This window comes from Austrofundulus limnaeus, unplaced genomic scaffold, assembly GCF_001266775.1.
Source record: "Austrofundulus limnaeus strain Quisiro unplaced genomic scaffold, Austrofundulus_limnaeus-1.0 Scaffold35, whole genome shotgun sequence".
Classification (NCBI taxonomy): Eukaryota; Metazoa; Chordata; class Actinopteri; order Cyprinodontiformes; family Rivulidae; genus Austrofundulus; species Austrofundulus limnaeus.
This window is the reverse complement of record NW_013952437.1, coordinates 2,880,246-2,906,964: the sequence shown is the minus strand read 5'-3', so window position 1 is coordinate 2,906,964 and position 26,719 is coordinate 2,880,246. Positions and strand designations below refer to the sequence as shown.

General features: G+C 42.4%; 2 protein-coding genes across 3 annotated transcripts in view; both read left to right on the top strand.

The window, feature by feature from the left end:
* Positions 1-3,866, top strand: part of tmem51b (transmembrane protein 51b) — a 10,537-nt gene extending 6,671 nt beyond the window's left edge. For both annotated transcript variants that reach the window (XM_014006439.1, XM_014006438.1), the window contains exons 2-3: positions 1,870-2,278; positions 2,638-3,866. In XM_014006439.1, coding sequence (XP_013861893.1) covers positions 1,884-2,278; positions 2,638-3,091 — 849 coding nt within the window. In that variant the 5' untranslated portion in view covers positions 1,870-1,883 and the 3' untranslated portion in view covers positions 3,092-3,866. The remainder of the gene's footprint in view (positions 1-1,869; positions 2,279-2,637) is intronic.
* A 1,776-nt stretch (positions 3,867-5,642) lies between these two features.
* skib (v-ski avian sarcoma viral oncogene homolog b) overlaps positions 5,643-26,719 on the top strand; it is a 32,042-nt gene continuing 10,965 nt past the window's right edge. Inside the window, exon 1 of the mRNA XM_014006436.1 lies at positions 5,643-7,167. Coding sequence (XP_013861890.1) covers positions 6,265-7,167 — 903 coding nt within the window. The 5' untranslated portion in view covers positions 5,643-6,264. The remainder of the gene's footprint in view (positions 7,168-26,719) is intronic.

The window sequence follows — 26,719 nt, the reverse complement described above, 5'->3', positions numbered from 1 at the left end:
GAATGAAATTAATCAATTTCTGCTTGAGTGACCTGGATCAGGCTGGCCTAAACCGATATGGCTGAATCAGACAAGGAAGAATCTTGGAGAAGATGTTTAGGGTTAGAAAATCAGTGTGTAAATGTGAAAAAACGCATTAAAATTGCTGGACTTCCCCAACTCAAAACAGTTCTTCTTTTGCAGTCACCGTTGTTAATCTATTTTTAAACACTTCAGCTTTTGGTAGTTGGCGTCCAGTCATAAATTGTGAATACTTAATGAGAAATATACTCTACCCATTTTGTTGTTTTTTATATTTTTTTATAAATATTTTTTTTCTTTTTACTGCTTGCATGACCTTGCAGTGAGACCCTTGAATAAAATGGGCATTAACTCACCTGGAAATGTGCACAATTAGTTTAAACTTAAAACTTGGATGCTTGGCAAACAACTGTTTTTGTTTTGCTTTTCTAAGGTTTTGACGCAAGAATGCTCTCATTTAGCAACTACTGTTGTCTTACAGGTTCATTTTTATAAAATAATTTYCATGAGTCTTTCATTCACAGACTGTCAGTTCCTGAAACTGTTCATGATCAGCTATCTTGGAAATGCCACATCACAGCTATGACCTCCTTGAAAATAATTTTGATGCAACAAAGGAAATCACTGAAGAGAAAACAAGCTGAAGTCCTTTTAAGTTGCAAAAAAGTATGAATAGGATTCATTAACACACTCTTTTTTTAAATCAGGTGCAAAGACACAAAAACAGTGAAAGTGTTGCACTTTGCTGAAAACCGACACGTTTATATATATAAAAAAAAACTTTTGTGACTGACCAAGATGTTCATCAAATAATAGAAAAATAAACAAAGTAGCACAGTACAATTAAAGACAAAGAGAATAATCAATAAAACAGTAAAGGAAGGACATTTACAGCTGTTCTACTTAATAAARCCGACACAAACAAGAGTTACAGTTGTTAGATTAAAAACCTTGGTTTAAGTCGTCTAAGTTTTAATGTCTGAAAGACAAACAGGGTTTTAAGTGCCAATTGTTGTTCTTTAGTTTTTAGTAGAGCTCAGTATAATCTGCATAACTATGRAAAAAAACTTTTATTTTCTTACAAAGAAGTGCATGAAGAATAATATTGGTACAAGAATGGAACCYTGAGGAACTCCTCGTCAGAGAGGGGCTGGAAAAGAAACTTCTTCACCAATGTTCATTCAAAAACTACTGTTAGACTGTTAGACTGTCAAAACTCGTTATTTATGAGATATGGCATGCTTAATACACTAAAKCTATGTTTCTGCTGTGATTGATTAAAGTAAATGCTGAAGATTAAATTTGTATGAGCTGACTACGCTGCGAGATGTTTTCATCGTTACTCAGAAGTCAACTGTCAACTTCCATATGTGTATTTTCTTTTTTCTTTTCTAGATTTTTGTCTCRAGCTCGTGTTTGGACACGTTAGGCCTTTTGAACTTCTGGTTTTCATTTACCCATTTTCTTACACATGGAACTTGTTTTTCTGCTCACTCACTCTTCAGAAATTGATTTGATTTATATATTTAACAGGAAAAGATTATTAAAAATCAAGCCTGACTCAGCATAATTGCTGTTTTACAGCAGGTTCCTGTTCTGCAGCACATAAACACTCAGAATTACAGCATCACAATCACATCATTATACACCATAGACACGAAGACAAACAAGCATACCAAATGTAGCGGTCTAAACACCGCACCTGTTGAAACTTTTACTTTGGTTCTAGTATTGTTGTTGTTGTTGTGTTATTGTCAGACCTGCATTGTCCCAGCATAGAATACATATTAAAACGTCCTGCAATTTCAGTGTTACTCAAAAAGTTAAATGTTTTGTTTTCTGCAACAGTTTGTCCTGCAGGCATGTGTTCCAGTCGAAGTATATGTGGGGGCAACAACAGATCCTCCAGCTCAGAATCCCAAGGTTCAGGGGCTCACTATGCTCTCTGTGCCCTCGGAATTGGACTTGTTGCTCTCGGGATCGTCATGATCGTCTGGACTGTGATCCCTGAAGGACAGAACACGGAGACATCGCCGACTTCATCGGGCAACTTTACTTCAACCACTTCAGCCCCTACTGATCCTGAACAAGACCGAACCAAGTCCACGTCTGTGGCGCTGGTGCTGGTGGGAGTCGGGGTCGTCATGTTGCTGTTGTCCATTTGTCTCGGTTTGAGGAGCAAGAGAGCATCTTCTAGCAGAAACAACCAGCCAGCGACAGCGGCGGCCCCCTATCGGGTGGCAGGACAGGAGGAGCCGTGAGTGATGACCTTTTTAATTCTCGAATATTTGATTAAATGCAGCCAACATTCAGTGTAACATCTTGGAGAAATATTGTGCAAGTTAAAGAGTTTCACATCTTTGTGTTTCATCACCAAAATAACCTTAATAGTATTTGAGAGTCCTTTAAAGAACAAACTCTGCATTAAAGCTTTGCACTCATTTGCTTTAACCAAGTTTTTAAGAAACAAAATGGTCAAAAGTTAAATCCATCCATCCATCAGAGAGGTGATGGAGACTTAAATGAAGCAGAACTGGATATTTGAATTTAGATTTTACCCAGATTTTTGTTTGCAAAGCTTTTTAACCAAGTGTCACTTCTTGCATCTCTTTCCAGAAGCATAGACCCATCTGCGTACAACGTGCCAACGTACGAGGAAGTTGTCGGCAGTGAAAACTACCCTGTCCGCCAGAGCAACCTGAGGCACAGCACCTCACAGCTGCCGTCCTAYGAGGACATCCTAGCAGCTGTGGAAAATGAAGGAAGAGACACCCCTAACAACCCCACCGAAGACGCCCCTCTCAACGATGTAGCTCCGACCTCTGTTCAGCCCCCCACCGAGCCCGGAGCCGAGTCTGCCGGCCTCGCGCCGACCCCCAGCCTGCCCACACGGAGCGCCAGCCGAGCCAGCCGTTTACTGAAACCCCTTCGAGTGAGGAGAATAAAGTCGGACAAGCTGCACCTAAAAGACTTCCGCCTCCAGATCCGCAGCCCCACACAGAACCCAGTGACCATTGAACCCATCACTCCACCCCCACAGTATGAAAATAAGATGCCAGAGCTGCAGTAAGAGCCCTGATGAAATTATGAAAGTATCAATCTCTTCTTCTTTTTTTTAAACAGGTAAGCTTGTAATTGGCATATTTATTCAGTTATAGTATGGTTTTACTTTGTGTGTAAAGTTTGCCAAAAATAAAACAAGGTTTCAATTTTATTTAAAAGTCAAGTTAGATTTTCTTTAACATGAAAATATAAACCCTGTTTAGGAGAGATTTTTGAAAGAGTTTTATTAGATTTGAACTATACTGTGATGAAAATGCAGTTAGGCCTTTATTTTGAAGGTTAAACCTGTTTGATTTAGTATTTTGTTATTTGAAAATCTTGTCTTAAAAAAACTAAAAAAAAAATCTGATTTCAATCAGGAGCAGAGGTGGAAAAACTATTTTAAAACTGAACTGTTGGTGAGGTTTTGTGAAATGAGTGTTTATTGTGTCATGGAAATTTTGCTTGTTTGTTATTGTGTAATTGTTGAAATTTCTTTTAAATTGTGTTGCAGTTTTAGCTAAATAGAGGTGAACATGTTTCATTTATGTTCTGATCAGTTGTGTTTTGAAACTTAAGTTAAATGTGTTTTATTCAGTGTTCCTGTTTTACAATTTAGATCTAAGCGCAGTTATTATAATATTTGGCAGAAACAGAAAATTGGTGTTGCAACCTTTTGAAGTTTAATTTTTTTTCTTAATTTGCATGCCATGGATTTATTAGCTGTATTTATTTGGAATTTTAAAAAATGTTTTATTCTTTAACTTTTGGTAAATAAAATCTGAATGTTGAAGTATTTGAAATTATTTTTAATGTCCATATGTCAAAGTTTATATAAACTTGAATCAAGTTTTAGGTTTACATTTACTGCCCCCTAGCGGGTCAAAAGGGTAGCGATCAAAACTTATTTTTAATAGATTTTGGACTATTATGTACTTTTTTGCTTACTTTATTTACATCTGTACAAGTTAACATAGCCCATTTAGTGCTTTAATATTGTGCAAGTTAGAGTAAGATTTTCTTGCATCTAAAAAGAGGTGTTTTTTTAATGAAATCTCAGGAATAAATTAATCAATAATGCTATGATAAACAACCTTTTAAAGAAAATGAGCCAAAGCAACACAAATTTTTAATAAAACTGTTAAGAGAAAAAATAAAATGTCTGTATTTTAAGTGATTAAAGGGAGAAAATAGTTAAGCAGCATTTCTGTTTTTAACTGAATTTTTTTATTTTTTTATTTATTTATTTATTTATTTACTCACTCACTCATGAATCCAGGGAGAGTTATATATTCTGACCAGAGGCTGAAGTGATCAGTCTGGTGCCTGTTTTATTCATTTAATTTTCCAAAGTTAATATGTTCCCACTTCATTTATAATTCAAAAGGAACATCATGAATTTCCTTTGATGTTTTAAGCATAAAAGTGGCTGAAATATCTGAAGAGTTGCTGGATTTTGTTACAATATTTCTGTAATTTACATGAATGTTCATTCTGAACTGAACCAGCTACAAAATCAGTGGCAAACAAATGAGCAATTTTCATTTTTCAAGATTTAGATTGGAAACATGATATGTTGTGTTGAACTCAAATATTTAATGAACTTTTATGAAGTTGTGTATTTTCAGATTTTTTTTCTTGTGGTGAAACCAGCAAAGTGGTGTAAATTTTCTTTTAATTAAAGTCTTATTTGTTTAAAGTTACATTCAAATTACATAAATCTGATGCGAAAGATTGTGCAGCAACAAAACACCAGCTCTTCATTTGTTTCCAGGATTTTCTGCTCAAAAAAGAATAAAATGAAGCAATAGTGGGATTAATGGGAACTTTATTTAGCACTTTTAAAATGCAAGTGTTACTCAGGTGTTCCCAAAGCATTTCATCTGATAAAATAAATGTCAAATAAAAAGTAGATAATTAAAAAAAATCTCTTGATAGAATTAGAAATGACAATAAAAATGGGAAAATATATCGTTCACATAACACGAACAAAACACAAAATGTAAAACTATTGGAATAAAATTGTAATAGCTACAAAAAAACCAAATATAACAGGTAAAAAGATAAATAAAGCTAACCAGAAAAACGTGCAGTGTTTCAAGTGCTGACTAAAATAAGAGTTTTTCTAAATAAATTAGTGTTTTAGTTTGGGGTTTGAAGACACTGGGGTTGTTTGCACCCAAAGTTCAGGGACTGAAAACTAAAAGGTCCTGCCTCTAATTCTAAAAACTCTGGACCACAGACCTGCATGCTGGGAGTGAAGGGTTCTTGTTGGGGTGCAGAGGAGCAGAGCTGAGCCACACAGGGTTTGGAAGTGATAAAGGTTTTAAATTGAATTGTGAAAAACAGGCAAACACTGAAGACTATAAGAATGTCTTTTTTATTTTTGAAAATAGGGTTTTTGAATAAAACCTTATATYAGAGTAATGCTTGGCATTTAAAGTGACAAGTAAAAACAAACTATTTCTCTTGACATCAAATGGAAAAGTATTATTTTCTGTTTTAACTTCTTCAAACTTTATTACATTACTTTCTGCAGAGAAAGATAAAAAATAAACATCAGATTTTCCAGGTGAATACTTTTTAAAGTGGTGGGATTGGATTTGTATTTTCACTGTCAACTTCATTTCCAGGAGCTCCACCCTCGCCTTGGTTTAGGAGGATTTTTTTTTCTGTGCAGCTGCCATGAAGCAGAGGGAGGAACAGCTGGCTGAGGGAAGAGCCAGCCCGGGGAGTCAGTCACATTCCTGGCTGGGATTCAATGACTGAACCAGACACAAACAAACACACACAGAGAGAGGGAGAGACTCACACACACACTGACTGAGCGGGGAGACAGACGGAGAGTACGCCAGACTGAGCAGACGACGCTTATTTCGGGCGCACATTAGGAGTGCGTAAAACCGCAGGAGCGCTGTAACATTCGTACCCGCTCATTGTGCGCCGGATGATACGAGTTTCCCGACTCTGAGTTGACGACTTTATTTTTGCTTCCGTTTACAGGAACTGAGCCCTGTGATTTCAGCAGCTTTCAGTTTTCTGAATGGACGCGCTGGGAAGCTTCTCCGCCGACATGGAAATGCGCCTTTCCGAGCTGGTCGCCGGATGCTGAGGACGCCCCCCCGCACCTCCCCGAACCCATTCACTTACTTCCAGCTTTCGTTTTGAGTTGTCAACTCTCTTCTCCCAAACCACGGCGACATGGAAGGCACGGGCTTCCAGCCCCATCCCGGACTTCAGCAAACTCTGAAGCAGTTCCACCTGAGTTCCATGCGCTCCCTCGGCGGCCCGGCGGCGTTCTCCGCCCGGTGGCACCAGCAGCAGCAGGACGCGCTCTTCGGGAAGGATGTCAAATCCGCCGAGATGATGCTCTCCCTGCCCGCCCAGACGCCCCCGGTCATGTCCGGGCCACTTTTCATCCCGTCCGACCGCTCCACGGAGCGCTGCGAGACGGTGCTGGAGCGCGAGCCCATCTCCTGCTTCGTGGTCGGCGGCGAGAAGCGCCTGTGCCTCCCGCAGATCCTCAACAGCGTCCTGAGGGACTTCTCCCTGCAGCAGATCAACTCGGTGTGCGACGACCTGCACATCTACTGCTCCAGGTGCACGGCGGACCAGCTGGAGATCCTGAAGGTGGTGGGCATCCTGCCGTTCTCCGCGCCGTCGTGCGGGCTCATCACGCAAACGGACGCGGAGCGCCTCTGCAACGCGCTCATCTACGGGGGCGCGTACCCCCCTCACTGCAACAAGGACCTGGGCTCCCTGGAGTTGGAGCGGACCGAGAAGAGCTTCAAGGTGTACCACGAGTGTTTCGGCCGGTGCAAGGGCCTGTTCGTCCCGGAGCTGTACGCCGCTCCGGCCGCCGCCTGCATCCAGTGCATGGACTGCAGACTCATGTTCCCCCCTCACAAGTTTGTGGTCCACAGTCACAAGAGGCTGGAGAACCGGACAGTCCACTGGGGCTTCGACTCCGCCAACTGGCGGGCCTATGTGCTCCTGGACCCGGACTACACCGACAAGGAGGAGAAAAGTCACCTGGAGCAGCTGCTCAAAGAGTTAAAGGGAAAATTTGACCTGATGGGGAAAGTGTCCAGTAAATCATGCAGAGTAAGTCGAGTTTATTGTCTGTTTGAGTTGAGAGGTGATTTGGTTGTTTTGGGGGAGAACACTCTTCCATCTGAAGTGATTCACCCTTCTTTATTACAGTCCTTATTCCAGATTTCCCTGAATTAGTTTAGTCTCTGCCCACCATAAAGCACCTCAGCTCACCTCACACTGTCATATGTCAAAAGAAGGCTTGATCCCCAAACCCCCTCCCCTAAAGGATCCATTCTATCATCCAAACCCACCCCCCTCTCTCTCCTCAGGGTAACCCAAGGTCATCTGCATTATAATGAGTGGACTCTCAGTGATATACTTTATGAGTGTAATCAGGGAGGATGGGGGGGATCAGTGTCACAAGGTGGGGGAGAGGATCTGATGTGGTTCAGAATGTGTGTGTGTGTGTGTGTGTGTGTGTGTGTGTGTGTGTGTGGGCCCTTGTACGTTGTGCCCATCAAGTTTTACAAGTTGTTTTATTGCACATCCAAAGTTTTATATAGATGTGTTGGATCTGTGTCCATAAGCTTCNGTGTGTGTGTGTGTGTGTGTGTGTGTGTGTGTGTGTGTGCGTGCGTGCGTGCGTGCGTGTGTGAAATAAAAAGAGAGAAGAGGGTGGTGGGGGTTGTGTGGGTCTTTGCGTGGGTCAGAGATGTTTGTGGCCAAGAGACGAGGTGGCTGATTCTTCGTCACAGAGCAGCTGTTCTGTGGGACTCTGATACTGAGTGGACTTGTCTGAATGCATCACCGTGGCACTGCTCCAGTCTGAGGCAGATCCAAGAGATGTCTCACACAGGGGAAGCTCAATGCTTGGTTTAAAAATAAAAAAGGAAAGAAAAAACATGACTACTGATATTATGTTTTGAGGGTCCTGAAAGATGATTTATATTTTTCCATTAAACGGATGTTTCTGACTCTTGACAGCTGAGAAAACATGTTTGCATTTAAGAAAAAGTTGGGACATTGTGTACAACGAATAAGAAAACAGAATGCAATGGTTTACATTTTTCTCACATTGGAATATAGTAAACAAACACATTTTTATTTATTTTTTTATTTGATGGCAGCAACACATCGCAAAAACAAGGGAAAGGGACAATAAAAAGGTGTAAGTGGTATAAAACAGCTGGATGAGCATTTTGCAATGAATTAGGTTAATTGGCAACAGGTCATTTAGAGGACTGGTTATAAAATGTGCCTTTGAAAGAGGCTGAATGGGCTGCCAAAAATGTCTAAAAATAGAATATTTAAAAAATGTCCTCAATAGAAAATTGGGAAGACTTTAAATTTCTCATAATTTACAGCAGGGATGGGCAGCTTAAGTGATGGAAGGGGCCACATTTTTTGTTGACATTACCTGAGGGCCACATAGCGCTGCACACTCACCCAAATGTAATAAAACTGCCATTCAAAAAGATGTGTATTAAACCAACATACAGTGCGGTAAACTCAAATGCATGTGTAACAATTGTACTTTTGCTTGATACAAATACAAAATGTTTTAAGCAAACAAAAAATAAACACTTTAGCAAGCTGAAGTGTAGCAACATAAGATGCTTTGAGTGCAGACTCCTATGTGGTTGTGGTTGGGTAAAAATTGACTGTTTATGTACTTGCAGCTTCAGTAAACTTCTCATATTTAGCATTGTGCAACGTGTAATAGTGGCAACTTATATTCAAATTCTTCATGGCAGATAGTGTTTCTAAGCAGTCTTGACACCTTGACATTCCGTGAACAGATAATAAAAAAACAGTGCGTCTCATTGGGGGGCCCTGACGGAAGTCACCATCGGGCCAAATATGGCCCGTGGACCACCAGTTGCTCATCCCTGATTCACAGAAACAGTATTTTTAAATTGTTCCACTGTTTGTAGATGCTGTTTTTTTTTTGCAGACTGGTGAACCTCTGCCCATCTTTACTTCTGAGAAAGTCAACCTCTCACTGAAATATCTCCAGTTAACCTGATTAGATGCAAAAATGTCTCTCAATGGGAAAAAAATTGCGGTTTTAGGATTTCAAAATAATTCTGTATCTATTCAAATTTTACACAGCACATAACTGTTTCAGAAATGGGATTGTGTGTGTACTGTTTTTAGTTTTGCACCTATGACATCTTAGGGCCGCAGTTACTCAGTGGTCAGCGCTGAAATCCTGTAATTTGAGGCTGCAGGTTTGAGCCCAGGTTGCGTCATGCAGGAAGGGCGCCCAGTGTAAAACAATTCCCAAATCTTTTATGCGAGTTTGCGGAAGGGAGCAGCTGAAAGGAAAAACAACAACAGCAACCTGTGGTTGATATCTCCCCTAAAGCAGTCAGCAGGTCTTGATGTATCACCTGTGAGTTATGTATTTCCTCAAAATGCTGAGATGTGTGTTGACAGTTTTTGATGAACTGCACACAGAGGGCCTCGGCATCATGGAGGCAAGCGTGGCGGAGGGGGCAGTGTGTGTTTGCTGTGGTTCACTGTCAGCCGTGTCCCAGTTAGCAGACAGGCCCTGGTCCTCTGGGAGCTGCACACCAGCACTATCCCATACATCAGCCTGACAGGCCAAGCTGCTGAAAGGCCGGAGCGGGACGGGCTGGCTGCGCTTGGCTCAGCTTACCCATGAAATGAAGACACAATGTTATCGGTCTGCCACAGCCTCTCTAATGTCAGAGTGTTTTATTAATAAGAGACAGGTTACCTCGTCTGCCTGGATCATCTGTCTAGACTCCCTCCCCGTGTAGTGAAAGAGGAGGCTGGTGCAGTTTTTGGAGCTGCCAGAACCGAGGATTRTTACTGGTGTGCCGAAGTTTTTCTTTAATTTAGCAGCAAACTCATAAAACGAGCGAGAGAAGCTGCGTCAGAGGAGGGAACGAGAGCAGCAAGCTGTTTTGATCCTCTGTTTTGCATCAGATGCACCATGTGGTCAGATAGCTGTTTGCCTAATGTGCAGATGAGGGCAGATTGCAGAGAGGACGCTGCAGACTCTCCCATTCAGAAGATGTGAGGTGTGTGAGCCGGGCTTTGACATGTGTTGTCCAAAGGCCACGACCTCTGACCCTTTCCCTAAGATAATGACCCAGCCAAATCCCCCCCTTCCTCCGTTCTTTTTTACACCATCCAATCAGCCCAGTGGCCAGATGGCTCCCTGATGAAGAATGGCAAAATATACACAACAAACACTACTCTCAACAGAAGCTCAGTTATTTTTATTTTAAATTGTACGTTTTGTTTGAGATTCTCCATAATTTCATGGAAAGCTGAATTTCTAGTCCCACACTCCATTCTGCTGACCGTTGCATGTAGCAATTCAAATATTAACTTTTCTGATTAGCATGGAAATCTTAAAGAGGATTGGATTTGAGAAAAAAATAATATTATTTCAGGCCAAAGTTAAATAACTTTGAGCATTAACAAAAAAAAATCCCTAAGAAGTAAGAGCAATGTGATCAATCATCTGACTGAGTGGAGTGCAAAAGTGTGGACTCTCTGTAATGGAACAGATATTAAAAGCGTCCAAGTAAAACCAATTTATGCCATTTTTTCCCCCATCCCATTGTTCTCCTCACTCGATGCAAATAGCCTCAAACCTCGAGTCAAGTAAAGCGAAGGCTAAAGGCCGGTGCAGTTTGGTGTTATTAAAAGTGAATTATTGAATGTTAAGTCTCGTTACCTCCACCATTATCAGCTGCGGTGACCCGTGCCTGTGCGTGGGCGCTTGTATGTATGCCGAGGATGCGCGTGTGTTTCAGTGTAAACAAGGCGAGTGTTATGACTGGATCAGCTGTATGAGACAGATTAAAATGAGCTCACCGCTGGCCCATTTCCATTCCCATCTGCCTGCTGACCTCTTCTAAGTCCCGAAAGCTGAAGTGGTGCCTCCCTTTTGGTCCTTGACGGGTCAGTCGGCTTCAAAGTCGCATTTCATTCCGATTTAGTGTAATTTCTCATTTTGTTGCTGCGTTTTTTTTACTTGGATTGTGTTTAATTAATCTTTTCCAACTTGTCAACCTTTTTTGTAAAAGCAGCAAGCTGAGTCCTAACACCCTTGCCCACTCCCCCTTCCGACCAGCCCCCTTATCCAGCCAGTGACTGCTCGCCAGAGCGTCGTGGTCAAAGCAGAGGCGGCGTGTCGAGGCAAAGGGGTGTCAGGGGCTCCCAGGGGTTGTGGCCTTCATTCTGGCAGCGGTGACCCCGTGTTAAAAGGGTGTCAGCTGGGGCTCTCTCGTGGGTAATGTGTGCTAAAGACCTGCCGCCTCCTTTGTTCGAGGGCCGGGCTTTCAGAGGCTGTGAAGTGCAGCGGTGTCTCTTTGCTTGCTTCTTGTTTCTTTGGTCGCTGCGTGGAAAAGGTCCGTAACCTGCAGCCTTTTCCCAGGGTGGGAACTTCAGCCCTGTGAGACTGCTGTGTCACCAGTTTCCTTTTTGTGCACTCAAAGACAGATTGGAGCCTGTGGTGGTGTCTGCATGTCTGAAAAGAATGTTGGGCCAATTCAGTACTGTTATTAATGGATTTTTAAAGGAATCGTGTTGCTTTTATATAATTATACTAAATATCTGCCTTATAAATTAATCGTAGCAGAAAAGTCCCAACTAGCTGAGCAAAAACACTTATTTGTGGTAGTGTTTTTTCATAATTTTTTCCATTCATTTGTCTTAAAAAATAAAACTTGTCAATCAAAAACTGTATTCTTAATTGGTTTGATTGTTGAATTTAAGGAGGGGGCAACAGTTGTAATCTACTTACCATACTACTGTGTAAAAACAATTATTTTGATACATTTCTGAGGAGTATTTTGTGTGGACGGTGTTTTGCTCCTAAACCTTGATGACACAGCACAGTACCCATGTGTGAAGGACTTCTTGTGTAACTGGCGGAGTGAGGGAGGAGGATGATTAGTGTTGATCGGTGCTGATGAGACGAGGGAGGAGATGAGCTCTGACTGTGACTGTACCCAACAAGCTAGTTAGTCAGTCGGGCTGTTAGTTGCAGAACAGATGCCTGTATCGAGTTAGTGTTATTCCACAATCATCATCAATTCCTCCTCGATAACCTCCTGATTTCCAGCCCTGTGATTAAGAGTCGGGCCCATCTGGTGCATAGACAGGAAATCCTGGAGTCTGCATCTGCCGCTTGAGCTACTAAGCTGCTGCAGTCAGGGGGCTTTAAACTCTGATAATCCTGCAGAACTCCAGGAATGCAGAAACCATGGTGCACCATCAAAACTGTCATCTCATCTGGACAGTTTATTTATTTATTTATTTTTTTGAGCACAGAAAGACTCAGACTCTCTCCTCCTTCCTTGCAGTGTCTTCACAATTTATAGCCGAGTCCCTCTGGAATTTTGTAATTAGAGCACGAATTAGACATACCGCAGAAAGTACATTATACAGAGAAAAAATAAAAAAGCAAAAATGCAGTTGCACATACTCATCCCAAGTGCTCGTCTGATCAGATTTCAGAGGCTAAAAGACACACAAATGGGACTGTAATATTTATCCCTTTTAAATTTTCTCCCTTTATTGACCTGCAGCTCTGCAGAACTGTTAGACCACATTGGAGATGTGCTAATGGAGCTCCAGCCAGAGCAGAAGTAGGCCCTGCTGGTGCCATATGACAAATCGGCATGCTGCTCTCGCCTACAAATCCGCCCACCAAACACCTTCAAAGCTATCAGGAGGATTAGCTCGGGCAGCTAAACCAAACAGACTGCTCAGTGTTCAGACGGCGTTCGAGGCCAAATCTTGTTCATGCCTCCTGTTTTGATGGCTAGCAGATCACAGTCGGGTGGGTGCCATCGGTTCACTTGCAACCGGTGCGGCGCCAAGTTGCTTTGCGGCACCTTTGCCGCACGGAACGTAGAATCAACGTTTTAGGGATTTTTTTTTGTGACTCGTCGGGATATGCATAATTTATTTTGGGATTAGGACGATTTAGATTAACTTTGAATACTCTGCTGAGTTCAGGAGAATTGGAGGAGACACGTTGAGGTTTGAGCGTCGTCTTGCCATCGTGTGCCGGTGACATCGTGTTTGTTTCTGGATGTGGGCAGGCCTGGACCGCAACATTTGGAGGCCTCTGTCAGACTCCACGCACTTTCAGGAAGGACTCGTCCTCAGTCAGAGTCTGTTCTCTCCACTTGTGATTGGAGGGCGCCTGTGGTTGCTAAGCAGAGCTGCTCTTCCTGTGCTAAATAAGAACTTTGTGCTCTCTGGCTGGTGGGCTTAAAGAAGCGCGCCAGAGCACACGCACACACACTCAAACACACACACACTCAGACCTCACAGTCACAGTGCACAGACCCCTTACAGTTCAGAGACCTCGCCCTCCTTCATTCTCGGCCCAAACTCTCTGATTGTGACCTCCGTGCTATGTCTCGACAGCGCTCCACTCCCCCACTCTTCCTGCTCCTTTCCCGCTTTCTGTTCTTCATCTCCCTACACTCCCCCTCCCTCCGCATCACTTCCCTCCACAGATCAGCACTGCGTAAAGCTCCCCTCTCCATCACCGAGACCTTGACTGACACCTCCTCTGCCTCGCCGCCACCACTCACCTCCTCGGCTTGACACCTCCTCGACCCTGTGGGACACACACACACACGCAGAGGCGCAGACACAGGCTCTGCTCCCTCTCCTCCACTGAGATCTCCTGCTGCACTCCCCCTCACACTGCATTATACTTAGATCTCCACCTCCGCCGTAGCGAGCACACGTTGGATGAGTCTGTATTCAGACTGGCCTACATACGGAACACCACACATGGATCACTCTGCTTTTCTTTTTCTTTTTTTTGTGCTTTATGCGTGAGGGCTGCCTGTCTCTTTTTGGAAAGATGAAACTCATCATCCATCTTAGATAGACACTGATGGAGTGGAACATGGCTACGCAGATCAATACATAGATGGGAACATAGAGAACAAACAGGAAAATAGAAGTATAGATACATCGAGATACTTTGTCAGGGTGACCTCATAACCATCCCCCAGGCTTGTTTCAAGTGCTTGCTAAATTCACAAATGAGTGTGATCCATATTTTTGGCTCTCTCCGGCTCCGATGTGCACTAATACAGATGCCTGTCCTCTCATGTACCTGATGTGCCACCTGAGCATTACATCTCGAAATCTGCTCTCAGAGCACTAAGAGCTCTGAACCCACTGGCTTCCAACGTGTTTCACCCACCCCCCCCCCTTTTTTTTATTTATTCATTCATCTTTTTTTTAAGGGGTCGGAGCTTCCAGCGCAGCAATTATCATGTCCTGAAAAGCTGTACGCCTCGGTGTGCTCTTCAAAACCCCAGCCTAACGCGCTTTCTTGCAGAGACAGAGAGCAATGCAGCATTGTCAGCAGGCACCCGTATCAAATGAATTCAGCACAGCTGTCCTAGCAGACTCTGTTGCAGTGAGAGGGAGACATTATTTATTCAGTATTGCTGTCACCCCGGGTTCCGTCACTCTTTGCCACGGCATCATCTGGTCAGGTGGACCTTTTTCTCTCTGTGACCTTGCTTGGAAAAGCTGAGCGCGCCGCATCTCTATGAGCGTACCGTGCTGAAGAGTTGCCCCACCCAGCTCCCACTTTCTGCTCTTTCTTCCTCTGTCAGTACAGCAGGAGTTCACATTTAAAAAGACAGGCGTAAAGACGGGCCTCAGTTGCCCACAAGCAGAAGACACCTCCACAATTCTACCGCCCCACCACCACCACCTCCCCGCTTTATTTTGCAGGTGTCTAACAAGTCGCACGATTCCCCCTCACTGTCATTGCCTCTGCCTAAAAGGGCAGCGTCGCCTCGCCTATGCTTGTGGCGTTGACAAGCTTCTGGCTTTATTTCCAGCCGGTCGACAAGCCCAGACACACAGAGCTATGGCCTGAAATAGAGCAGGCCCACCCTTTATCCTATAATGAGGGAACTATTATAAGCCTTGTGACTTAAGGAGCATATAGGTGATGTCAAGACAAGCGCTTGCGAGCACACCATCTTAAAAAAACTTTATGTTGAGCTGCTTTGCAGATAATCATCAGAACTAATCACCTCTGATGGGCGGCGGCAGACTTTTATCTGCAGTATATGAATGTAGCAAAGTCACCTGTCACACTTCTACTTCCAATAAGACAAGGAAGAAGATGAAAATTACAAGACTTTTTTTTTTACCATAAAGCTACTTAATTAGTGTGTAAACTTGAGTTAGTAGGTAGTCCGTTTGGAGCATCTGTCCTATATGGAATGTATGAATTATTCCAGGGGTAATAACAGCTCATTGTTACAGCGCTCATCTTCACAAAGACGCCCATCTCTGCATGTCCATACGTAATTCACCTTTTTCAGCTGCTGAAGTGTACATGCTGCTGACATAATGAGTCCCTCCAAAGAGATTAGTCGCCCTATCATCAACACTACTCCCTAATTTCTCTGCTTTTGTTGTGGTGCATGCTTTGCCAAACGGGATAAAGGGCCTTGACTGGACACCACTGGAGGAAACAGCTTTTGTGTTCGCTAGCAGGTGCAGCGGAATGACAGTGTTGTCTGTTTTTGTTGTTGATATGTTGCTGTTTTTATTGTTGTTTTTGCTGCACTTGTGTACATGCATGACCAAACACYTTTGTATGTATTGAAGAGTGTGATTATGTGCAGTTTGGTGTCTGTTTTGACTGGGAGGGTTTTTGCTCCGCTGAATGCCGCTGAGATACACCAGGAACCTCTGGAGCTCGGCTTGAACCCTCAATCACAGGGCTCCTCGGGGGTTTGCAGTAAATTCTTCAGGCGAATGGTTTTCTCTCCCCTTCCTCCTCCTCCGTTTTTCCCCCTCTCTCTCTCTCTCCTTTTTTTCCTTTTTGCTCACATCTGGTGAACAGCGCTAGCACCCTTGTCATCTTTTACTGCGTTGAGGTCATTTCCACCCTGTCGGTAAAGTGGAAACACATGATGTGCAGGGTTCGCTCTTAATGGGGTGGAGCTGGCACTCGCACAGCTTTACAGCCAAGAACTGCCAAAATGGCCTCTCTATGGAAGGCCTCCAGTTTCAAATTTAAAGACGTTTGGGGTTAATAATGTTCTACTTGTATTTATCACTTAGAATGAGCTAATATGTAAGAGGTGGGCATGTTTTCAAAGATACTGCATTAAAAACTAAAGCAGAGTTCGACCTGAAAGAACATATTCAAACAAGTCGTTTGTGACACTTTGACACTGTTGTTTGGATTCTCAGAGGGAAAAAAAAGCTCTATAAATATCAGCTCCAGACAACTCTGTTGGGAGTTTTTCTGCTTCTCGTTTAATTTTTTGTTGTGAAATTCTCTTTTTTTTCTCCTCATTTGTTCCAAACTGTTTATCTGGAGAGTCGGGTGCAGATGTTGACACATGCTCTGGATAAATGATAGTTAGAGTTGACCTTTTGTAATCATGTGGATTTCCTCAATTCGGCGCTCTGCTGCACCAAAATACCTCACAGCACAGCTCGCAGTGTTTGTTCTTCTCGGAGACGAGCTCGTGTTGTTTGCGAAAACTATGCTCTTGCCTTCTGACACGTTTTGGCTGATGTCTCGACAGTGCATCATTAGTATCAGATTCATCTTGTCAGTCTTTTTTTATACATGCCACAAAGATGGATTTCTTTCAAACCCTGTGCCAGACTTTTTTTTTTATTTTTTTGGTAATGTTTGGAAGCAATGTTCTGTTCAGAGTTTATAGTTAAAAACATTTCTGCCACACTGAGAAAATGTGCTGCTAAGGAAACTCAGTGGAATCAGCCTTTCTAATAGAGTTTTACTGCTGTGCTACATGGATCTCAATGTGTCTCCAAGCAAATTCCACTCACACTGTGGTTTCCATTTTGTGGTAGACAGAGCTGCAGTATAAAAAGGGGTGGGCTACAGTTACTGCTGTCTGTGGGTAGGCTACAGTCAGGCTGAGTGGCTGTGCAGAGCAGCTGCATGGATCTTTATCCTTGCTGTCTAGCAGGACTCCGTCAGACTGCAGCAGCACTCGTTTATTGAGGGCACACGCTCCTGCGTGTCCTCGTTACCTCTGCACCAACTTAGCTCTTTGCCTTTGTTCTCTCTCTTGGCTTGAAACTGGAGAATATCGAGGGAAGTGCTGAGGCTGCAGTTTGCGTTGCTGCCCACAGCTTCTGCCGCACAGAAAAAAACTTCACACAGACAGCCGCCCCAACCCCCTTCTAAGCCCGTTTGTCTTTATACTTTCAGAGCCGACGCTCGAGGGAGGCTCTAGTTTGATTCGTATTCCTTGTTGCTTGTTGAGCTGTGGCTTTCGGGTGTTTTTGTGTGCGCGACCAAATGCCCTCATGGCCCCTCTGTTGTGTGAAAGGTCCCACAGACTTGTTCTTCAGAGGCCTTAAACAGAGCGGCTGGAAGGACAGTAAAGTTTTATCACACTAATAACCTGCAGACACAGCCAAGCTAATGGCTTAGGCAGCCATGGCAGGGGTTGCCCAGGGGTCAGGTTGAATTGCAGGACATAAACGGTAGATCCCAACTGGTCGAACAAATAAAAAGGGAGACGTAATTGAAGGGGCATCTGAGGTGAGCAGAGGGGGGAAGACGGTGGCGATTGAAGGAACAGATAATCACTTCAATTGATTTGTAGCAAAAGGAAGCTATTGATTCCACTGCTCTTTTATAGCAAGAAGATGCGGTGATCTTTTAACCTGCTTTCCCACCGAACTCTGCTCGCTTTCAGAACACTGGATTCAGTCTGCACAAGCYTGCCAAAGGGCACAAATCCTACACAAGTGACAAGTAAGTGAAAAGACTTGAGTTCTKCTCAGAGCTTGGTGGGGAAAAAGTCTCACAGAGTGTTTGGTGGAGGAGTGTTAATGGAGCTCTGAACTAAACTTTTCTTCTTCAGGATTTCTCTCCCTTGGGCTGAGGTGGATGAATCTTCAGAGTGTTTGTTTTAAGTTGCTGCATCAGAGTGCTGCGGATCACAGGCCCAGACTGCGGTTCAGCTTTGACCTGAATTCAGGCGGTTTGTTTCGCCTCTCCGTTTCTCGGGGAAATGTTAGACGAGCTGCACACTCGCAGGGTTTGCAAATAATAATTAAAAGAGAGAAAATGAGACAGTGCACCCACAGGTCAAGTAATTGCATCTGGGTTCACATATCCAACCCTTGTCTTGTAAAAAAAAAAGGGGGGTGGGCGCTCTTTGGGAGATGAGATGGCGTTGGGATTGTTTCAGCGGCAGGATGTTTGTGTGTTTTGTCCCAAAGCCTTTTCATAAACAGCAGTTTTTATGTTACCGAGGTCAACTGGTTTTACTAGACTAGGGAGGCAAGTCCAGAGGCATGGAGTCCTCCCCACCATCTGGCATCCATAAAAGGGGGAGCAGGAGGTTTTTACTGGGGTTTTATGAGATGGTAGTGTGAGACACTGAGGGGAGGAGTGACAGAGTGGATGGTGGACTCTGGTTGCCCCCAAGCTGCTGAGCTTCCCCTGCCGTCTCAATGACAGGTCAGAAGTTCATTGCCTTTTCTTTTCTTTTCTTTTTCTTTTTTTCTCTCATCTCACGTTTGCCTTGTAAGGTGAAGGAGTTTGACTGTTAGTTTGGGGGAATCAAGGCCACGGCAGAGAAGAACTTATCACTGCTGCAAACAAAGATACATTTATGTGTTAGGATTTGCGAGCTTGCTTTAAAGCGTCCAGTGAGCGTCCACTGAGGATCAGACCTGAGCTGTACAGATGGCGCAGAAATATGTGGCTGCGTAAACACTGGTGATTCAATGACTCGGTGTTGTTTGGGTGTGAGTCACCCTCTCAAATTTGCCCTGCTCACCACAGAGTAACGAACAGCGAGTTGTTGCATTCGGATGCAGATTCTCATCTTGTTCCTTTTCGTCCAGACGCGGCCTCGCGGTCAGGTGGTGGCCTTAATTTCATTGGCACATCCTAACTTAAGTGGGAATAACAACATTGTTAAGGCATGACAATGTTCACGTCTGAAGCCAGCGAGATTCTCGTGGAGATTTAAGGGGATGATGACACTCCTGAGAGTCTCAGTTATGTTCCCCTGTTGAGCAGCTTTTAAGAGCCTGAACTGGATCTGCCTGGTCCAGCTGAAGTTGAAATCCTCAGCCTTATGGGTTTTCCAGAATGGGGTTATCGTTGCAGAGCATTTTTGCTGACTCTGGCACTGATACCTCCCTTTGAGATTTAATTTGTTGGTATGCTGCAGCTGATCTGTTAACCCTTACGCACCTTCAAGATATTCAGATAAAAAAGGAGCTCCACATGTCAAACCTTGAGCCATTTTTTTGTCTGTATGCAGTTTAATAAATTGTATTTGGACAGGAAGTAAGGAAGTTTTATCATATAATATATTTTTATTAGTTGGTATTTGTCAAATTACATTCATATTTAATAGAAACAACAACTGTATAATGAGCAACCAGAACTCTGAAATGTCAAATTCTAATTAAAATTGGACTTTGCAGGTTTTTTAAATTATTATTATTGTAAGAACCTTATTTTTTTAACATATAGAAAYGCTTTCACACAATTAACAAACACACATAGAAGAAAAGAATGAAGCAACAAAGAATAGGTTTGTTTTTGCCCCATTAAGTTTAGTGCGTTTGCTTTAGTTAAAAATGTGCCGCAAGATGAAACCACAAACCTATCAGCAGATTAAGTGTTTATTTTTGATTAGGTCTTTTCTCTGCTGTGTGCTCACATGCTTTGATAGATTTGTGGAAACCAAACCAAGCAAACGTATATTTAAATGAGTTATTTTGATCTTTACTTTTATATTTGGGTTTCAGACCCTCTGTTGCTTCATACAGCCCTAAAACAAAGAAGAGAAARGCGCTGATTTCAAATAAGAGTGTTTGGCAGGCACACCCTTGCAGGTTTTTGTGTCACTTTACGCTATTAAAATTTTAATTGTTTCCTTACCTCAGTGTGGTGTGCACTGTGAGTGTTCATTTGGGCTCCGTTCAAGACATAAAATAGCAAGAAACAACATGAGGTAGGGTGTTTCCCATCACATTAAACAGCTACATTCTGGTGCCTTTTTTATTCACTTCATTTGGTTTACCGGCAACAGTTCACCAATAATTAAAGGTTGGGAGGCCGGTCCCMGGTTGTGAAACTTTTGCTTTTCTTTCTCCAACGATAAACTGACTATTAGGAGATTTTGGACCTTTGCTTGAACAAAGCAAGACATTTTATATCAACCTAATACCAATAATTATTCGCTCCGGTGAAAATCTAATCCTTAGACTTGTCACTGTTAATAATAGTTGTTTGTCGCAGTCGTTTCTATGCAACCACATTTTAATCTAGCATAACAATAGAGGTAATTTATATCTCATCATCACTCTCAGTGGTTTTGATGACATTCCAAAGTTCTCATTAAGAGATTTATTGAAGGTTCTCAAGAAATTATCATGACAATAATGAAATATACTTTCACTGCCAAGAGCGTTGACTGCACTTGTGAAAGTTTTTTTTTGAAGCATCAAAGGCACCTTCAAAGTCATCCGCAGTCAAAGAATCCAGCTTTAGATTCCCAGAGAGCCCCTCAACATACTTTAGCTCACTTATTCGCTCAGGTTTTGCATCATGCTAGCGTCCCCGATCATTAAGGAACGGAGTAAAATAAAGCCCCGGTCTTTTGATTGAGAGGCTGGAAATGAAGTGCTCTTGCTTGCTTTAGTGCTTCATCCACCGCAGTGATTCAGGGGAGAAAAATGTGGCCTGTCTCTTTAAGAGCACTGGCCTGTCTGCAGAATGCATCAGTCCTGTGGAGCAGACACAAGCCAGCGAGTGGAGGGTGGGGGGTGAAGGGAGGAGCATGGGGCTTTGCGGAGGGAGGAACGAGGACAGGAGGGAACAGCCGCAGTCTGGGCTTCCAGCCTCCTGGCTAGACTGCTGAAAGTTATTATTGAGTTCCTGTGTAGGGCCTCCCCTCCCTGTGGCATACTCCTCTGTATTCACTACAAGGTAGACAGGCAGAACGACAGAGAAGTTGGCCCTCTCCCATGCTCTATTGCAATAATCTGATATATGCAACAAATAAAAGATAATTTTGGTTAATCCTGACAGTTGCATGGCTGAAACCATCTGAAGCCTCATAAAGACTGAGGACAACCACACATGCGATCAGCCGCACAGCTGCTCGACAGCAGCTGAAACTGCGGCCTGGCTCGCTGGTGTCTTGAGTTACAGTATAGGAGACGTCCTGTTTTCTTAGGACTGGTTACTAGTGGAGACAAGAAGGTTCACCAATGAGGAAGCCACAGACTAAATCTTCTCCTGATGTGCTAAGTGAGGAGTTTGATCCAAGGGCATTTCTTTGATCTTCTTAAAATAACCGCCTTCGCAGATTAGAATGTGTCGCAGAGCAGGAAAACGGCTTCAACTTATTATTTTTTTGCACAGGACGTTTCTGCAGCTCTGCAGTTGCACATGTCTTGAGAGTGCTGAGGAGAAGTCTTGGAGATTACATGCATCTTGCCTTACACTCGGGTCTGTGCTTGCCTGCAACACTAATCCCCGGCCTGCTGGCCTTGCCTTTAGCAGCTACACAAGCACCACGAAACGAATGCATCCCTGCACCTCAGCCCACCATGAAGGAAACAGACTTTTATGTAACGTTCTGCCCGGCCTGTTTGTCCCAAACCTGCTGTTGCTTTAAGTAGGGCTCGCACAGGTTAACGGCACCCAGCTGCCGACTGTTCCGTTTGCATCAAACACGACGAGGATCGTGTGCACGGCAAGCTCGAACCCATGCGACACCTGAGGCTCATCGGCAGCGAGGTCCGTGCATCCTGATTAACCATTGCACGGGCCAGCATGGTCATTCGAACTCTGGTTTGAAGTGGTCTCATCGGGCAGGGTTTGCAGGAAGGCTGGGGGGGCGNAATGAGTATTTTGTGAAGTTCTGGTTGTTGAGTCAGAGCTTAGTTGGGCTCTGCTGTTGTGTGGTTGCCATGGAGAAAAACACAGGCTCTTGTGCAATAAAATCATCCAGCAAAAGACACTTCCAAGAATTTTCTAGAGTGAAGAAACAGACGGAAAATTGCAGATTTCACGAGGTGCTGTGGTCCACCACCCACCCTTCTCAGCCCTCCATTTCAGAGCGCCTATATTCATTTTATGGAAGCTGCCAGGCTCGGGCCCTCTCACCTAATTACTTCTGTAAGCAGATATGTTTTCCTTTGAGTGGAGAAGGGAAACAAAACTGGTCTTTAAGTGTGGAATGTGTGATCATAGGAGCGGATGTTGTGGGTGTTTTATCCCCTATTTCCCTTACAGACAGTTCTTTGAACAAGTGGAAACAAGTGAAATGCTATTTGATCTCCCAAATATTTCTGTATACACAAACCATGTGGCCGATGTACTTTTTTTTYCTGGATTGTTTCTCCACCGGCGAGAAGCTGAAAATTTTCACTTGGCATGAAATGGATTGACATTTAATTGGTTGAGCACTGATAAAGCCCTCTGGGGGGTTTTGTATTTCTTTCATATCTTTTTTTTTTTTCTGGAACTGCAATTTTCATCATTGTGTCAAAGCTTCTTTTTTTTCTCTTTCATACGAGTTATTTCCCCTTCACCATTACCTTTCTGGCTGAATGGGACCATTAGCACATTTCAAACAGTGCAAATTTCTCGTTGTCCTTTCTTTTCATGAGCATATGAGGCTCAGTGTTTTGTTGCAGTGAAGATTAAACAGATTTGATAACAGATTATCAAGTTTCCGGGGGTAAATCTCAGGTTTAAATGACTCTTTCTAAGATCATGCCATTGTTAATGACGTGATGGTGGTGCAGAAATGTTGGGTTTTTCTAACCTGGTGACCAGGAGGGCAGAGCGTTTTCAGCCTGCGGTATCTATAAATTTCACCAGGATTTATGACTTCAGTTCAAGCAATTAGCTCCTGAGCGGTTTCTCAGGATGAGTGCTGTGTTGGTGAAATGACATCACATGGGGACCCTCGATGAGCATTAGTGACCCTAACTTCACCTCGCCCTCTCACAGCTTTTATGGCCTGCTCCTTTAACCCCACCTCCCCGTCCTCTCACAGCTCTTAACCTCTTATTCATCCCATTTTCATCGTTCCAAATAAACCTGCCACCTGCCCTCTTCGCTGGACGCTCAGGGGTGAGGTGGTGGTGGGCGTGTGTTCATCCGGCTCGGGTTGCGGTGAAGGCACGGCGGCGCAAACCGCATCTCAGCTGACCAGCGGGCTGCTTTAACATTCTGAGAATGGCCCGGCCTTTGGAAGCTGTATGCTTACACAGCTGCTTTTGATTTCTTTACAGCCGTGAGTTACTGGGCTGACAGTTATGGCTTCTCAAATTATAAAATTATTTCACAATAAAGATGTAAATTAATTGTTTACTGAAGCTATAGTGCACGTCTGGGAACACTGGCGCMGGGCGAGGATGTAAGGAAGCCTTATGAAAAAAGGAAGTGGAGATATAAATTTAAGTTAAATATTTTATGATGGTGGTAATTGCTTCTGACACAAAAGCACACAAGATTTAGGTTGATGCAGGAGGGACATATTGCACACAACCAATTAGAKTTTAGTTATTAAAACTGATTAATGTTAAATTAAATCTATGAGGAAGTACCAAAAGTAAAAACCACAAATTTAACTCTGCAGTAAAAAAAAATAAGATTTTAAAAGTTTGGTCTCATGTCCAGCTCATTTTATACAACTTTTTTCTGTTACAATTTAACACACAATAACAAAAGAAAATGTAGCATTTGAATTAAATTTTAAGCTAAACTTTAGTGTGTTTTAATCAGAGCAGATGCCTAAAACCATAAAAATAGGAAGAATTTGAAATCAATAATCTCATTTGCCAGCTTGTAAATTACCTTATGTTTTAGATCACTGAAAAAACCCACAAACATAAGGTGTTTAAGTTACTTTAATAGAGAGAATCAAAAGCAGTGATTTAAAAAACACACTTTACTTTATTTAAAGGGAATTAAAAAACAGCAGAAACATGAAGCAATCATTTCCAATGTTTTCTTTTTAGCAGTAAAACTCCTGCTGCAACTGATAAACTTAACCGTTTAGTCAATATGACAAAATAAATAAATAAATAAATAATATAAATGAAAACATAAGCACCACGTAGATTTTGAATTCAGATCTCCCACACGTAGCTGAATAACTTGTGTCATCCTACTGAGGTAACCAAAAATACATTTGGCCTGGAAGAAAATAAGTAATTATACAAACAGGTTACTTAGTAACCCATTTTCTCCTTTTGAACAAGAGAGAAATACTGAGGGAGTAAAAAAAAAACTGGCTCATGTCACCAACTCAGGCCATCTGGTTTTAGAGTTACACTAGCGAAAAATAAATTAACTATTAGATATCTGAAAATCATTAAGTGAAAATTACCTTGGCAGATGGTTCCGTTATTTTATTTTATTTTATTTTTTGAGTAAAGTCGGTGTTGTGAACTAGAGGCTAAACAGACCATTTTTATCTAAACTCTGCTTTATTTGAAATATTACTTAATAAAAGCCAGACAAACTGAAAAATGAAGCAGGATTATATTTTTGTGTGCATTTTACAAGCATGAAGGAACATTTAAAAATACATTTTCCTCATTTATTTTTCTGTCACAGTATTCATTATTTTTAATTCTGTTTTTTATTCTCTGCAGTGTGTGTTTTGTGGTTGTCTGGCTGCCTGGCCCTTGAGTCCAATCAAGAAGTCTAGACCTGTTAACTATCAGTCTTCTTGTTCTTCAGTCTCCCCCCTCAGCCTCCGCCTCCTCCTTTTCCTCAGCCTCTGTCCTGTGGGGGAGGTGCAGAGGAGTGGTGGTTCAGTACCAGGTACAGTGAGTGATACTGGTCTGTGGGTCTGRAGCTGTTTCTGTTTGGGTTGTTAAAGAGGTTATCCGGTGACATTTTAATCGTCAATCTGCCTTCTTTGCTGTGGCATTAGAATTAATCTGTGGGATTAGAACTCAGCCAGTCAGACATCGGATCTGCTGCCTGGTTGTGAGGGAGAGCTTGTTAGCGGCGGGAATGTTGTGCACGCTTCCCTGCATCCAGGCGAGGATGAGCTCGGCACTAAGAAACCAAGGTRGCGAGATCAGGTTGAACATTTAGATTTAATAAAGTGAGAAGTCTTGGAAAGGGTTGCAGAAGCACAAGAGTGAAGCCTTTATGTTGCTTTTATGGACACATTGTGACATTTTCTTCTTTTTTTATGAAGCTGAAAGCATTTCAGGTTGAGAAAATCTTCTACCTAAAGTGGATATAACTACTTTTCAGCCTGTAAAAACTCATATAGATTATTTGTGTGTATTTTTCGAGGTCTGAGGCTGAATGTATGGAGATTGAAAGATCAAGACCTTTATAATAGGAGCGAGGTTGTTATTTAATCCAATGGGAGATGCATAAAGGACGGAGTAAATTAACCTTACAGTTAAATATTAAAAAGATTTTCTCTTTTAATGGTATTAATAGGCTGATCTGCAACTTGTAAAATAGCCAAGAAACCTTTTGAAACAAGGTTGCGGCAATCTCTCTGGCATGTGCTTTCTGAAATAAAAAAAWTTCTTAGGATTTCACCCAGCTTAACATGTACCCTAATTCTACCATCTATTTGTATTTGTTTTGCATTCCTAAAATTATTTTGTAACACTGTATCTTTAATTTTGTTTAGCTGCAAAAAATACAGATTTTAAATGGCAACAAATGGACAGTTGATGTCCACAATCAGAGATTCTAAGATTTACTGAGAAACAAATATAAGCAGTTTTTATATTTTAATATGCATTATTGCTACTTATAAACAATGTTGATTTTAAATATGTGATTTAGGATAGTAAGAAAAAAAAAGCTTAAATCACGGAAGCAGAAATGTAAAATGTAATGCCAAGGGGATTAAGCTGGCAGAGATGGTGTTGGCAGCGCTGCACTGCAGAGATCAAGATATGTGAGGGTTTGCACACAAATAAAAGTCAAAACACAAAAACAAATAAAATGTAAAACTTTGCACAATCTAAATATGACTGAAAACAGACCAAATGTATCAAAATGTTCTCTGTTTCTATTGTCGGCTGAATCTTTCAAAAATGTCTTTCTCTAAATATTTCTTTGATTTTGATCAAAGGATTATAACCTTTCAAACTATCTGAAGCTGCCAGGTCAGAACTCTTCTTTAATCAATAAAGAGACGTCTGATTTAAAAGCACTGTGTGAATAACAGAAAACCCTAAAGCATTTATGCTAACAACTTTTTTTTCTTCTTCTTCTTTTTGCCCTCGTCGACTAAAAACGAAGCAGCGTTTCTTCTACAATCAGATTTTCCCACACATTTTCACACACTCATTAGCCTACTTCTATTCTCGGTGTTCCTTGAACTTGTGTTTTGAGTAAAAGTTAATTGTACTCATTGAGCGGCTAAAATAAAATCCATCAGGATGGATTTTGTRGTTTCTCTTTGTCTTTCTCGTTAACCTTCATCCCCTCTGGCCTCCTGGTCAGCTCTGCAGCTGCTCCTAGCCTACATTGTGAGTGTGCTAAATGTTAACGGAAGCATAAACAGTGTGTGTGTGTGTGTGTGTGTGTGTGTGTGTGTGTGTGTGTGTG